Source organism: Archocentrus centrarchus, chromosome 4 (assembly GCF_007364275.1).
Source record: "Archocentrus centrarchus isolate MPI-CPG fArcCen1 chromosome 4, fArcCen1, whole genome shotgun sequence".
Taxonomy (NCBI): domain Eukaryota; kingdom Metazoa; phylum Chordata; class Actinopteri; order Cichliformes; family Cichlidae; genus Archocentrus; species Archocentrus centrarchus.
Genome location: NC_044349.1, coordinates 8544091 through 8560303, shown reverse-complemented (window position 1 = coordinate 8560303; position 16213 = coordinate 8544091). Strand labels below are relative to the sequence as shown.

At 40.5% G+C, this 16213-nt stretch overlaps 1 protein-coding gene across 1 annotated transcript in view; it reads left to right on the top strand.

Annotated features, from left to right (window-relative positions):
- Positions 1-16213, top strand: part of LOC115778741 (contactin-associated protein-like 4) — a 109758-nt gene that overhangs the window by 33624 nt on the left and 59921 nt on the right. Inside the window, exons 3-5 of the mRNA XM_030727021.1 lie at positions 7041-7234; positions 10623-10770; positions 12004-12207. Of these exons, the coding sequence (XP_030582881.1) occupies positions 7041-7234; positions 10623-10770; positions 12004-12207 (546 nt within the window). The remainder of the gene's footprint in view (positions 1-7040; positions 7235-10622; positions 10771-12003; positions 12208-16213) is intronic.

Genomic DNA, 16213 nt, shown 5'->3' with positions numbered 1-16213 from the left:
GGCAGCTTGTGAACACATTGGGGTGGAATATTATATAGATATTTCTATATAATTATAAAATTATATAGATATATAATTTTACAATAAAAACTTCCTAAAAACCTACCAAATATGGTGAAAAGCAGCCAAAATTTTAACAAGTTACCCAAAGCTTGTATATTTAAATATATATCACACCTGGTGCTATTAACATGAGTTTCAGTGGAGGTTTTGTTGTGTTGGGCTGGCAACTGTCAGTCAGATCTGACAACCCTGGGGATGGGCGGTGGTGGTGGCGAATTGTGGCAGATGGAAAGGAAAAGGTCAAAGCCATCAGGTGCACAGTTTAGGAAAAAGAGAAAAGAAGAAGAGGAGAAACAAGCAAAGATAAAGGTAAGCAGAAGCTGTGTAATATTTCAGTTTCTTCCATGTTTTTTCAAATAAAAATTTAAAAGAAATTCTGAGTGTGCCTGTGATGGTGGGGGGACCTTCTGTTAAAGCCTGTCTGTCAGACCATGGCAGAAAGCTACATACACCACACAGCAGTCGCTCATTACCCCCCCAAGTGTAGTAGTGCGGCGATCGCTATTGTGTGTGTGTGTGTGGGGGGGGGGGGGGGGGGGGGGGGGGGGGGGGGGCGCCGGCGGGGATGCTCGCCCAGGGCGCCAAACAGGCTAGGACCGCCACTGCATGGGCCCCATTCCTGGAAGCGTGTTCAACAACCTGAGTTTAAAATGAACTCTGAGTTGATCAACTCTGGGATCAAACCTGATCTAATGTCAGTTTCACAAGTCTGTAATGAATGGAAAGTTTAATCAATAAAGGAAAACATGTTATCAGAAATGTCTCAGCTTTATTGATTTTAATTATTTCAGTAAAAAGAATTCAGTGTGTCATGAAAAATTAATCCAGCCTGAACGGATCCTGATGGGATGAGCTGGGAAACAACTGGAGATCAGTGTGATGTAAACAGTGATGCTACAGTAACTACAGTAAATGTTTCAGAGGAACTGACTGACAGTCTGACAGCTGCAGCTGCACTGATTATAAATCAGTGACATCATCGCTGTCTCGGTCCTTACAGCCTGTTGGCGAGTGAACGACTGTAAAAGCTTCGTGTTATGTACAAAAAAAACAAAACTAACATCTAACTGGGATTTCAGTGTTTGTAAAAATGTGAATGTCTGCAGATAAATTTGCTCCTCTGATGCTCTGACAGCGACTTTATGAATGAGGAAGTGAATCGGAGTGTCGGACAGGTGGTTCAGGTGCAGCAGGAGGGGAGGAGTCAGAGAGAATAAAACCTGTCAGCAAGCAGGTTAGGTTCACAGAGTTTGTTACCCTGGTAACTGACCCAGAGTTGAAGTTATCTCTCTTTCCGGAACAGTTTCCCTTATTTTAGGGTTAACTTAGTGGAATAGAGCCCTGAACTGTCAAGAGGAAGATGAGAAAAAAAAACGACCCAAAAATACAGACGGGCTGAAGGCTGCTGTCGAAGCAACCTGGACTTCAATAATACCTCAGCACCACCACAAGTCGATCAGACTCCAAGTAACACTGAACTGATGCAATAACTTGTGGTAAAGGAACATCAACCAAGTACTGAGGGTATAAATTAACTACTTTTCAGAAGTTGGACATCTCTGTGTTGAAAATACTTTGATTGATTGTTGGAAATATTCTAATAATCTGATATCAGATTTCTGATTTTCACAAGCTATAATGTTAAGCTTGTTGTAAACACCTGGACACAAATGCAGAGCACAGCAGTAAGGTTTAAAGATATTTTATTAAAACAGTCCTTGAGGTAGTCCTTGAGAATGGCAAGCAGGCAATCTTGACGGGCTTCTCTCCTTTCCAAAACACTCCCGAAAGAGTTCTTTCCACAGCTTACTCAACCGCAGCAGCCATCTGAACAAAGGGGATAAAGGTGAGAAACACAAAGACAACAGATTGCACATAAGTATTGCAGGGGGCCACACTAGTTTACAGCACACAATGTAACAACAGGAAACACCAGCTTCTTATAGCGGAGATCCTAATCAGCTCAATAGTGCGCAGGTGTGTAATAGGGAATGTCTTCCAGGTGTGTGACTAGCAGGGCAGAGATCCCCGCAAGGCTCCGCCTCTGCAGCAAAGCATATAAAAAACACACATTGATGTGAGAGAGAGGGGGGGGGTGAATCGCCCAGGACAGGGGGACCGTGACGATAAGCCATAATTATTGTAATTAGAACAGAAAAAAACTTGAAAAATTACATGTGATGACAATAGAATATATAGAAGTTTACCATTTTTAGAATCTTACTTTTTATAGATGTGTGAGAGATCTGTCCCATTGTTGTCATAACCTTGTGTGCACATCACACAGACCCTGTGAGATGCCAGCGACTTTGAAAAAAGCTGTTTTGGAAATGACAATGGGCTAGGCAAGTCAACTCAGCTTACTGAAAGTTTAGGAGTCAGGACCCATAATTGTCATACTGTAATACACTGGGTACCTTTTACTTTTGAAATTTAACTTTAACGTTATGTTTAACTTTATAAAAGGGTGTATTATAGCCCGAACATAAATCTAACCCCAAGTTTTATTGCTTAAACTGAACCATGTAGCATTAGGACCAGCCCTGATTAAAAACCTACAGAAAAAAGTCAAAAAAAGAAAGGTAAATGACTTTGTTCAAAAAAGACTTAGATTCTTCTGGTTGGAGATCTGGCTTGGTGTATCTGTGGATAGAAATGGTCTAGTATACACATATGGGCAGGAGTGGGCTCAGACCACCACATAAAACATTACGTTTTTTCCTTCAGCCGCCAATGGAAGAGTCATTATGAAACTGCAAGCACTGTTTTTAGCTTGTGACTGGGCAGCCAGCCTATTGCATGCATCCAAAGTCCAAAGCAGGCAGACCCCTCTGCTCCACATAATGGATGCTCATGGCTCAGACTGTTTTCATCTAATGGCTCTTTTTTTGTTTTTTTTGTTTTTTTTACTCCTTTATTTTGTCTGGGGTTATATACAACCCCTCCATCAGATTAATACCACCACTACCTTTCTATTATTTCTACATGCAAGCATCGGTGACCATGGGAAGAACTGCAGTTTTAGCAGTTCAGTATTGTCTTCATTTTTGCATCTCGCTGTGTTACTGAGAGGCAGACAATGGGGACAAAATGGATCTGGTTGATGTTTTGGGCCAGATTTTAACATTTTTGTCATGAGACAGTTCCAAAAGGAAATACCATGTTTTTGCTAAATCAGAAATGATTCATCGTCATTACTTCTCGGCTTTATAGTGCTGCTCAACTGAGCAGTGACTTCTCTGTCTGTCACATGCTTTTCAATTTGATCGCAATCAGACTATATGTTTCAGAGATTTCAAGGTGCTGGGATTGTGGATACTTTCTCACTGAGATGTTATACTGGGACGCAGGATGGAACTGAGCCATTATTAAAGTTATTAGATTCACTTTTGCTTCTAGCTACAACTGAAAGTGTGTGCTGCTTAAAAAGGCTCATAATCTTTACGATACTTCACTCAGGACCAAGCTGACTGACATGACTGCAGTACTTCACCAGTCTCTTCTGCAGCGTGTTATGTTGAACAATCCTAATGGAGTTCAACATGGATTTATAATAGATGCAATAATAAGAGGCTATGTGTCCACTTTGGCTGTGTGTAAGTGTTTGTGGTATTGATTTGTAATGTCTTTATGCCAACATGACATCACTGACTATACAATCTCAAGTGCTCTTCAGGGTGGTTGTGTTATCGTGTGTGTGTGTGTGCCCTCAGTAGGGGAGAAATCCCTCCATCTGCTGCTTGGGCACCGTGGATTTGCTTTGCCCTGACTCAGCATTTTTTATTAAGCTTACACACACACACACACACACACACACACACACACACACACACACACACACACACACACACACACACACACACACACACACACACACACTAACCCACTCTTCTTGGTATTCAAAGTGTTGTTATCTCGCAGCAGCCTTTTCCATCACCTCCAATGTTTCTTCATAATCAGGTTCGGCCACAGCTCCCCCTGCTCTCTTTCTTTCTTACACACACACACAAACACACACACACACACTCCTTTGAGTCAGAGATACCAGCTGCATCCAAAGTAAAAATCAAATTGCAGCTGGGTGAGTGTTGGCAATGTCTCTACAAAGGTTAGCAGCTGCATTAAGGCACAATTCTCTGTGTCTGTGTATTTCACACATTTTCTGCCTTTGTTTTGTTTTCTGGCCCAGCCCAAGTTCACATCTTCACTCACCTTCTTCAACCAACTGTTCCTCTGCAACAGGTTCCCAAATTTTCCAAATAAAAACCCACCTGATTAAATGCAGCATCTTATATGACACAAGACAGAGTTAGGGTTCCAGCATCTTTCCTGTAGTGAACTGGAAGTTTCTTTGTCCATCCATTCATCCATCCTCTACCTCTTATCCTGTTCAGGGTCATGGGGGGCTGGAGCCTATCCCAGTTGTACAAATCCAGGTATTTTTTTCCCTGGGTGGAATATAGAATTTATTTTTAAAGGGATGCCTTTTCCCACAAAACTAAATTAGAAACATGAGCATGGATGCACATTAGAGGCAATGTGTAGTTGTGCTTATAGAAAACCAAATCCAAGAGGTTATCACAAAGAGCTGTGTGCTCAAGTTCTGAGAGTGGAACATTTAAAACTTTTGTCTTCACTGCAAGAAAAATACTAAACACTGCAAAGTGCAGACATGGCTATATACCCTCATCCTGCATTCCAGTGAGGATTTCTAAATGAGTACATTTGGGTATGACTCTGGCCTCCTTAAAAAAGTGCTATACCAGTGCTGATGGGACTACCTTTTTATAGACTACAGTATGAACACAGTGTGTGTTACTCTCGAGCATCCCTGAGTGTCCTTTCCAGATGTTGCAACAGATGTTGCCAGGACAAAAATGCAGAATGTTATGCCTGGAAAATATGAAAGTGCTATGCAAATAACTGCAGAAAATACAAAAGTTTCAGCTCAGTGATTTGCCTCATGTCAGAGAAGATATTTTAAGCAATGTTGAATCACATTCCATTTACTCTCATATTGTCACCTTGGTGAGCTCATAAAAACCAGAACAGATCCATTAAATGGCAGGACAAATCTTGACACTTAGTTGTGGAGATTCATAAATGCCATTCTGGTACTGCATCATCTAATCCATTTTTCTTCAAAGGGTTTGTGGCCCGGATATATCCCACTTGCGGATTTATTAGTTATCGTCATGAAACCAGGGAAATTTTGACATATTGTAGGGTTTTATGTCTGTGAGCATCTATGTGGACTTCAATCAAACCCAGAAAAAGGATGCACTATAATTGTGCTTTGATTTGCAACATGTAAACTTCAAAGCAGGGTTTCTTTTTATTATTAATAACTTTAGAAATGGAGCATTAGCTAATATACATTTCTGGTAACATAAACCTTCTCTGTGATGTTTATGTCACTTGAAAAAGGTGTCATCTCTGATGTGTTGACATTATTCAACTATATAAAAAAGGTATGGTACCTTTAGGGACCATGCTACTAGCGGCCTGTTGCAAAAACATGTCATTTGTTCCCATTTATTTAGTTGAATCTACAAAAAATGCCAAATATAACACAGTTGGACACCATAAAACTGTGCCAACAATTCCCAAAGTGCTAGTAGCTGAAAACTTGTGTGCAGTGTGTCCTTAAAAAATTTGAGGAAACTGGACAAGTGGAGCACAAAAGAAGTGTCAGGTCTAGAAAAACTATCTATAGCAGATAAGCAGTATCTGAAAGTCATGTCCTTGAGGACCAGGAAAAGGTCTAGCAAAGACCTGATACAGGGCCTGAGAGAGGCTTCTGGACCTTCAGTCTACTGTTCACCAAAGCCTCATCAGAAATAATCTCAGTGGAAGGACGGCTGTTAATAAGCCATTCTTAATCAAGGGAAACAGGGAGAAAAAAGACAAATTACACAAGAACTGGACTGAAAATTAGTGGAAATGGGTCTGATGGAGTGATGAATCCAAACTTTAATAACTTCGCTTCAAATTCCCTTCACTTCAAATTATCAAAATCATTCACTAGTCTATGGTTAGTTCAGTCTTTTGTAATGATGTCAGAATGTATTTTGACTACACAATCACTGTATACTATTATGTACTGCCAAAAAGAAAAAATGGCAGACATGAGCACTACGCTCAGTATGCTCAACAAAGCATGTCAGTATTTATTTAGCTGATGTTGATCTTTTATGTTTTAATTGTTTTAAATGTTTTAAATGGTGCAGTTAATGACTGAATGATTTTGGACACACACATATTTGAGTGGAAATGACCACGCTAATATGTTCCACAATACTAATGTCTGTGAATGGTGGTCAGTTGGTGATTGTTTGACTGGTTTACTGCTGTAAGCAAAGCAGCAGACAGATCAGCATCATTCATATAAACACAATAGCTTTCCACACATTGTAATGTATGTAAATGTCTGCTTAATATGGCCTAAGACATTCAATAGAAACATTTTCCTGGGAAGAAAATCGCATAGTTCTCTGTGGTCTGCAAAGCTTTACGCTGTTTTTGAGGAAACTGAATTACTATGTATAGGCCTGATAATAATTTATCCTTTTGCATGAACACAATTAAAGTAATGTTTCTGAATGTTGCTTTGGATGGAATTGGTTGAATCTATTTTTCATAAACTTATAATTGCAAACATACATCCAAAGCAAGAACAAGAAAAAAATTTATGTTACTGCAAATTTATCAGGATCTCAGATTTCTCTGAGCTGGTTCTGTCAATTATGAACATTTTCAGAAGTGAAGAATTCATTACATTTCTTCTACATTCACCATTTCAAGATGAATTAAGAATATCTATAAGAAAATGTCTGTTAAAAGCACAGAAATGTTTTGATAGACAATGAAAGAATGAAGTGGAGTCATGGCCCCACAAAATTAATAATACTCTAAGTATAAACTAAAAGCATTTACCCATCATTACAGCATTCTCTTTGTTTCCGTCCCCTGTGCAGGAGCTGGAGGTTGGTCTCCTCTCTTCTCAGACCGATACCAGTGGTTGGAGGTGGACCTGGGAAGGAGAACCCAAATCACTGCCGTTGCTACGCAGGGCCGCTACGGCAGCTCTGATTGGCTCACAGCCTATGTGTTGATGTTCAGTGACACAGGACACAACTGGAGACAACACCGGCAGGAAGACAGCTTAGGGGTAACTCTTCTTCTGGTGTATGTTGTATGCAATGTTGGGTGCACAAATGATTAGGAGTCACCCTTGTGGGAGTATGGATATCTGTGTGCATCCTTTTGTTGTATCGCTAGAAAAGTACACATCTTAAACTGATGGTGTTCTTAGTGAAAAGTTAGGGAATAAATACTGTTCTCTAGAGACCATAGATATTAAAATAACATTTCATTACAATTCATCAGATAGTTGCTGAGATATTTTAGTCTTTAGCAAAGGTGCAGGTAAATTGACCAGCTCTGGCTTTACTGAAATATAATTTCTCTGTGTTTGCACAATCATTTTCAATCTAATAAAAGACTCATTGCATGCAACAGGAAACAGTGCTCACTAACAAAAGTACACACAGTTTGTGGGTAATGGCACAAAAAAGGACCCCTACATCTGTTAAATAATGCATATTAATATGGCTAAAAACACTGTTTTTGTAGGGAGTGACACTCAGCACTCACACACATTTGACCTAACTGTCATAGACATTATTAACATTATCTGTGAGGACTGGTGCTGCCTGCAGTGACAAGCCGTGCTCACCAGGAGCCTTTCACTATTTATTAATAATAGATGGAACAATGAAAGGCACCTGGGCAGGACTCTGTTGACGGCACAGGTCTGCTGTCAGACAGTTTAACCTCTGCTGACAGGAGGCTCGTGCTGTTGTTAGAAAGGCCGGCTGGCATAGAAAAACTCACGGCTTTGATTCCTGCAGCGGCAAAGATGTCCATCACCAGGCTGCAAGCAGGTCACTGAATGAGCGCACGCGAGCTCAGACGGCAAGAGCCGCTCTCGATAAGAGTGTCAGCTCAGTGCTTCAAATGTAAATGTGTAGAAGAATTGGTGAGAAAGCTGGCTGAGACAAGCATGCGGTGACTTAAGTACACAAGCATTGTGGTTGCTTTACGTCTAAATATATTCCCCGCTTCTTGTTCTCTCCGGAATTTTTATTTTTCCAGCATTGTTTCGATGAAAAAGAGAATACTAGACTGGGAGAGTGATTGATCACCAGTGAGCAAAGTACAGATGTCAGAATGACAGGCAGCCATGCAAGCCTCAGCTGACTGAACAACATTTGATGATTCAGAGGAAGTCACGCGTCTCCTCCCTCCTGTGTGGAAGAAAGTGCAGCTTTCATTACAGCAGCAGCCCAAAGAAAACTTTTTTTTTTTTCAGATTTGACTGGGTACAACTTTTTCACAGCAAAGGACGCAAACTCTCCAAAGCCCTTTAAGTCATCACTAAAGAACAGACTTCTTGTAGCTTAAAAACATGATTTGACACACAACACGAAAAATGGTGAAGTCCCGTATATTAGTTAGGCTTGCTAAGAGTGAAAGTGGAAAATTTACTTGCAAAAACAGCTGCTTCCGCCACATCTACTCACCGATTTGAGGTAAAGATAGAAATGAACTTTCTACTTACATTAGTTTAATTTTTTTGACAGTGAGAGTCATTAATTACTTTTCAGATTAAAAATAGAATAAAATTAGAATCCATCATCACACAAGTTGCATGTGGATTCTTACTGTATGGTGTCACATGTTTCAGATGTTTGATCAAAAAGAGAGTGTGCCTATAAATAGCAAAAACAAAACCCGACATAAATTTGTCTTTTTTATCATTCGCTCCTTTGATGCTGCATTTAGATTGCCTCCTGGATGTCCCAGTCTCACCATTTGCAGGTGGCAAATCTGCACTATTTCACCATTTCACCTCAAACTTGACCAGCGAGAGACAACTTTTATGTCAAAGTTCCTCAAGCGTGATAAAAGCTTTATCTCTGGCTGCAACCCAGCAGTCTCAAAGCCCGAAGAAAGCACATCACATCAGAAGCGTCACCAAGTGCATGCTTGTCATTTCACTGGACCCTTCAAAGAGTTGTGCACTATGGGTTCATTCCCCAGCATCCCCAGGATTTCCTGTGCCACAGATTCACTTGCAGGTTGTGATCCAAACATTGTCCAATCCTGAACAAAGTATTTCTGCACCAGAAGACTATCTGAATGTAGGCCCATGGTTACCTAGGGGTGGAGTGGCAAGATTCTTTGCTGAGATTTAAAAAGTCTGTGTGTCATTTAGAAGTTGTTTTAAACAAGCAAAAAAAAAAACCCACTTATGATATTTTACCTCCCTAATAAAATAAACAGGAGCAAACAAGGTTAACAAAGCTGGCAGCTCTCCAAAGGAACAAAAGTCATTAGCATGGCAACGAATACATTTCAATAAACCCAACATAATATTTAAAGTGAATAAACTAGCCTCACCATGACCACCTATGCAGTAAAATGTCTTTGTTGACTGTTATACCACTTAAATAATGTCTGCTGATTTTACTGCTGATTCTTAAAGTACTTTTTGTATCTACTTTTATTGCAGGACTTTTATGTGTATTTTAGTACTGTTACATTGTGTTGGTGTTCCCAGCTACTCCAGCCACAGTTGCTCTGCGATTCTTTCTCACATCTTCTTGGACTCATTCGCCACCCGTTTCTCTTTCCTTGACTGAAGGCTTGTCAGAGGCTACTCATATTTCAAAACATGCTCGGGCAAGTAAATGAGATGCTGCTCTCCTCAGCAGGAAACAGAGCCATTTGTTGAGCTTAACGCTCTGCTGCCCAGCTGGCTGAGCCCTTCAAAGCACTGAAGACGGCGCTGAGATCACAATTATGCAGTGCCAGAGAAGCCAATTTCTCTCACATAGTCACATCGGTACACCCTCAGCAGACTCTCTCAGACAAACACACGTGCAGTGCCACACACTCTTGAGATAGGACACAAGCAAAGGACATGCACATGAACACGTGGACATCTATACCGTATATGCAGCTTGTTCTTTTTTTTCACTTCTTACACATAATAATGCCGGTGCTCCTCTGTGTGTGCCAGCAAGCCCCACTGGATTCCCACAGGCAGCTGATTGGGAAAAATAGAAGCCATTAGTCTTTTAAGAGAGGCTTGGTACGGAGACAGAATAGGTCCCAGTTATTGATCACTGGACAGAGATGAGTGAGAGGGAGAGACATTATCATTACTTAGGATCAATGGATTCTGTTCGTTCAGAGTTTGAAAATGAAGACTGACTCAGCACAGAGGAGGTTTGGGAGACTTTTTCTCCTCACTGACAATGAGAACTACTGCTGCACCTCCTTGAATTTGGAGAACTTTCAATAAAAAATGGATCTATCCGAATGTTGTGCTTTTTTGTCAAGACATTTCAAACACGGTAGCTTTTAGTCACCAGGATGACCACTAAATTTCAAAGATTTTTTTTTTAAAGGTATTCAATTCTTATACAGCTTGATGAAAAGCAGACTGATAGCAGTCTGAAGAAAACTAACGTGCATCTGTATTGTTGCAGGCTTTTCCAGGTAACAGTAATGCTGACACTGTCGTCCAGTACAAACTGGAGCAGCCGGTGATAGCTCGCTTTCTTCGCTTAATCCCACTGGACTGGAACCCCACTGGGAGGATTGGACTCAGATTGGAAATATATGGCTGTCGATATAGTAAGTTTTAACTTTGAAAATTTTAGCTTAGGCCCCCCCACCAAAATTTGGATGATGTACTGAAACTTCTATTAGTCCTGCAGCATTATACAGATATTTCTTTTTAGCCAGAGTAAGCCACTTACGTGGAAACCATGGATAATGATGGTGAAATACAGATTCACAAAACACTGGTTCTGACAACAGTAGATTTTAATTACTCCCATATTTTAAGGCCTGTCTTTGCACCTCCGTGGTCATTTCATAGGCAGAAACTTGACTATTTAATTTTGCTGTGGTGTTTGAAGTCAGTTGGAAGAAACTTTTCCAGCTAGGTTAGAAACCATTAGTTTAAAGAAAGATAAGCAATGCCGTTCAAACAGTGAGAATAGGGCCATGCACTAGAATTATTGGCTGTTGTTTATTTCATTATAGAGTGCAATAAGACTGTAAATAATAGAAATGTACAAGCAAAATGCCTCCAAGCAAACAATCCAAGCATTTCAAGGCAACAGCAGCAAACTTTGCTTCTTTATAATTGTCCTAAACTGAATGTCAAGTCTATTACTTTTGTGTTACCCTACTTTAAAAACACTATGGCTTGTAAAGGTGTGCATGTGTCTGAGTTAGCACAGGGCTTAAATTCAACCACTGAAGCCTACTGATCAATCTGTATAGCCTCTTTATTTTAAAATATACAAAATAAATCATGTTTCACAAAGCAAACATGGTTTGACACATCGGACACCACAAGCGAGAGTAAGATGGGAACATTGTTACAACAAGGGATGTTAATGGAATTACATGTGCTTGCTGAGCAAATAATTTCATAGATCCAAATTTTTCTAGTAATATTATTTCTTATAATTCAGTGACATTAGTGAACTACATTTGTTTTTAGCCGTGGCTGAGCTGTGCTGTTAGATGAATGGTACACAGGTGACAGATTAGCTCATAGTGTCACGTGGCAACCATATGCCTCAGGTCTTAAAGTCAGCGGTCCCGGTTTGAGTTTGACCTGTGGCCCTCTGCCAGGTGTCTTACTCTTTCTCCCTACTTTTCTGCCTACTCTTCACTGTAACTATCCAATAAGGGCCAATAATAAACATTAAAGAAATATGGTGCAAAGTTATAATGGTGAGCCTATTGCAGGGTTTGTGTTAGTATTTTGTACTAGTATGTTATTTAAAATGAAGAATGAGATGTATAGAATAAAGGTCTTCACCCCATTCACATTTCTTTTGTGCTCTGTAGCTTCTAGTGTGGCAAGCTTTGATGGCAGCAGCAGCTTGGTCTACAGACTGAGTGTGAGAGCAAGCTGGACAGTGATGGAGACTATTTCTTTGAAGTTTAAAACCCTGAAGAATTCTGGGACGCTCCTACATGCAGAGGGACAGCGAGATCACAGCCTCACTCTGGTGCTCGAGAAAGGAAAGCTGCTACTCTACCACCAACAAGGTAGGACACTGACTGCCCAGTTGTACAGCCATAAATTAATGCAATGTTGTCTTCCATTATAAAAGTAACCCCAACACTGCTGAATTATTTGGCAATTTGCAATTTATAGTGATATAAACTTGATTAATAATGCTTGATGATTATATACATTCTGTTTGAGTTAGGTCTTTTAAGCACATGTAGTCTATCGTGCTGAAATGACAGGATTACACAGACATTCGTACACACACGTTGTTGGAAAAGGTCAAATGAGCAGCTGTGCTTTGAGTCAGCACAAGGTGAGAAAAATATTGCCAAGAGACAGCGCTGGATGAACTGCAGAGTGATGTCTGCTGTAGCATATCCAAGCGACCTGTGCCAGCAAAGATGCAGAACATACATTTTCCATCATTTGAACAGGCAATATTACTACCCCATGTGCAGAACCTCTGTGCTCCCAAAGGGCTAGCACTAGCATTAGCTGGCAAGTTCTCTAACAAGCCTCCTGTGATAACATTAGTTTAAACCCCAGCACGAGTCCCTCTGTCTGCCTTTTCCGTGAGTCTGTGCTGTTTGCCTGTAACATATCCACACACACACACACACACACACACACACACACACACACACACACACACACACACACACACACACACACACACACACACACACACACATATATGTTGATTAATAAATATTATTATTTGGCAGATATTGCAGTGGCACAGCTGTTGTGTGTGATTGTTATTTAAAAGCAGCTTGTTGCTGCCTTGTTGAATTGCAAATATTGAACCACGCTGACTGTGGAGGAAGTCCAAGGTATTGATTAAGAATCAAATTATGTTTATTTTTTTTTATCCTAACAAATAAACCTTTATGACCTCCATCAGTTATTTAGGATGTGATCCTAATACGAATATAATCCATCCAAGAATCAACAACCTTTCACTTGCTAAGCGAATGCATCACATATCAATCGACATATCAGTCGTTTGTTCCTACACGAGTATTTCCAAAATGATCGTGCCTACAGGTGGCAGGAGGCAACGCAACTCACATGGTGTATAAACTACAGGCCACTTTTTAAAATAACGTTTTGTATGTCATGCTATTCTGTAATTTTACTCCTTTACCTCAGGAGGTAGAGCGGGTCACCTTCTAAGGTTGGTGGTTCAATCCGTGGCTGCTCCCATTTGCATGCCAGAGTATCCTTGAGCAAGATACTGAAGTCCTTCTATGAATGGGTGTGAATGAGACATGCTGTATAAAGCACTTTGAGTGCTCAAGTAGAAAAGTGCTATATAAGAACAAGTCCATTTAAGCTTTTCCTGTGGCATCTAATGCATTTAATCCCAATAGACTTTTCAGAAATCTGAGAAAATCCATATTTACATAATTCATAATTTGCTGAAGAAAACCCGAAGATGTTCTTCACATGCCCTTTCAAGTACGACTGCTAGCTTAATTTTAAGATGCAGGTATTGTGTTGGATGGATGGTACTGGTTCTTAAAAACGTGCTTGCACAAACAACCTATGAGGTCGATTTTTAGAGGACAGGCTGGAATGCATAAACCACTATATTATGGAGCTACTGAATATAATATTAAATATAATATAGAAGTTCAAATTAATAACTTTTATGAGTTTTCTCATAAAAAACTCCCATGCACACTCAAACATCCTTGAGAGAATAAAGAGCTGGTCCAGCGTTTCATGACCCAGACAAAAACCACATTGTTCCTCTTGAATCTGAGGTTCGACTAGCAGACAAACCCTCCCATTCCAGCACCCTGGCATAGACCCTCCTTGGGATGCTGAGGAGTGTGATTGCCTGATAGTTGGAGCACACCCACCCCAGTCTGCCAATCCAGTGACACCACCCCAGATCTTGTCCACCCCACACTGTGTGAGGTGAGCACTGCTTTCTTCTCCTGAGTCGCCTGATCGAATTTTTCCATGGCCTCACCAAACTCCTCCCACACCTGAGTTTTTGCTTCAGCCACTGCCTGAGCCACATTCCATTTGACCTGCTGGTATCCATCAGCTGCTTCCGAAGTCCCACAGGCTAACCAAGCCCAATGACTCCTTTTACCTCTGGTGTCTACCATCTAGTTTGGGGATTACCACCACGATAGGCACCAACCACCACAGCTCTGTGAAGCCTCAACAATGGAGGTGCGGAGCATGGTCTATTTCTGAAAAGTGAAGTGCTTTATCTGCATTCCTTCTGATGGCCACCAGGGAGCGACTCTTCTCTTTTCAAAAACAAGTCAAGTTGTAAAATTGTCTAGGGGAAAAACAACCCTTGTTTCGTGTCCTCTATCACCACTTTTTTTATTCGTTTATCTCCTCAATTGCTACTTTCATGTCTTCTTGAAAACAACATGATGATAATTTTGGAAAGAACTATGAACCCCATTAGTGCCCAGAAAGACATAAAGGAGGATATGCTTTAGGGCGGGCCTACCCATTTGACAAGTTGCTAACAGATGTACCCCTAGACAGTGGCGCAAAAAGTGGGTATGCATTATATGCAATGTGTAGGGGCACCACACAAGTGGTGCGATGCGAGGAAAGCATTTCTTGCATTTTCTGTATTTAACAGCTGTGCATATGATATGATCAATAACAGAGGCACGGCGCTGATTAGGCGCCCCTGTGCTTCACCTCCCCTCCTCCTGTCGTCCCCTACCCACAAAAGGCGCCCCAGCACGCGCTTCTGAGAATGTGCTCAATCGCAACTGTTTTCATTTGTATCAAGAGGAGGCTTTTAAATACTCAGGGTAGCTTCAGTTACTAGTAGTAAAATAACAGGTCACTGTTACGCAACTGTGTGCTGTAGTTACAATATAAGTTATATTGAGAGGGTGTGTTTTTTGTGTGTGTATGTGTGTGTGTGCGCACGGGGGGGGGGGCTAAAAACATGTCTGCATACACCTCAGAAAGTATATAGCTGCGCTCCTGCCACTAGATTTTTATGTTCAGTTTTCAAAACACCAAGATGGCAATGGCAAAAATGCTGAATTTTAGGTTTCACCTTGTAGCTACAGGATGGCATCTTGCCAGTGTTCATATGTACACATTATATATCTCTATTCAAACGAGAGCATGGAAGTCTGTAGCAGCAATGCCCCTGAGTTTATTGAAATGAGCTTGTTCTTTTGACTGCTAATGAATCAAACTTTTCATTTCAAAGCCTTCAGCCATTATCTACTCACTTATTGTATCATCATATTTTAGCATATATACAGGAATGGTGACTTAGGTTGTTCCTTGCTGAATGTCAGCAAACAAACATCAGAATAGTTTTGGTGATATCACCAAAACTATTTTCATTTTTCATTTTTGAAAGCTCTCAAAGGAATATTGTCTGCTTTTTTGTTTTTTTTGTTTTGTTTTTTTAATCTAAATAGTGTGCCTGAATGTCATGTTGTTTTCTACTATTTGACTTCCAAGTCCAAGTTATACTATATAATCTATTTTGCCCACCTCAAAGCAGTTTATAAGCAACATATTCACACCATCTGGACAAATTAATGTTGTTTGGAAGGAACAAAACAGCTGAAGTCTTCCTGAAGGCAAGGACTGAAACACTGTTGAGTGACTTCAGATATTCAAATTGAAAGCAATATTTTGAAAGTTCTTTGAGCCAGTTTTACTGGAAAACTCTGCAGCTCCACTCATCTGTTCATTCATTTTTCTTTCATTGTTTATTGCTGTGAGTAAATGTCAGCTAAACTGCATGGCGTAATTATGCACTCACTCAACGTCCGGAGCTTCCACCATCCCATCTGTGTATATACGGAATTTAATATCTAGTATGTTTTTTCCCTATAATGAAATGGAACAAGCTTCAAGTCACTCTCCACCCATCTGCTGGTTCGCTTGCATGTTTGTCAGAAGCAATTTTGGGAGATACCTCTGATTCAATTTTGACAAAACTCGGGGAAATTATGCAACGTCCTGCATATGCCTATTAGCTCGTTACAGTGCTTGTTTGTTTATCCATGTGTCTCAAGCAATGTG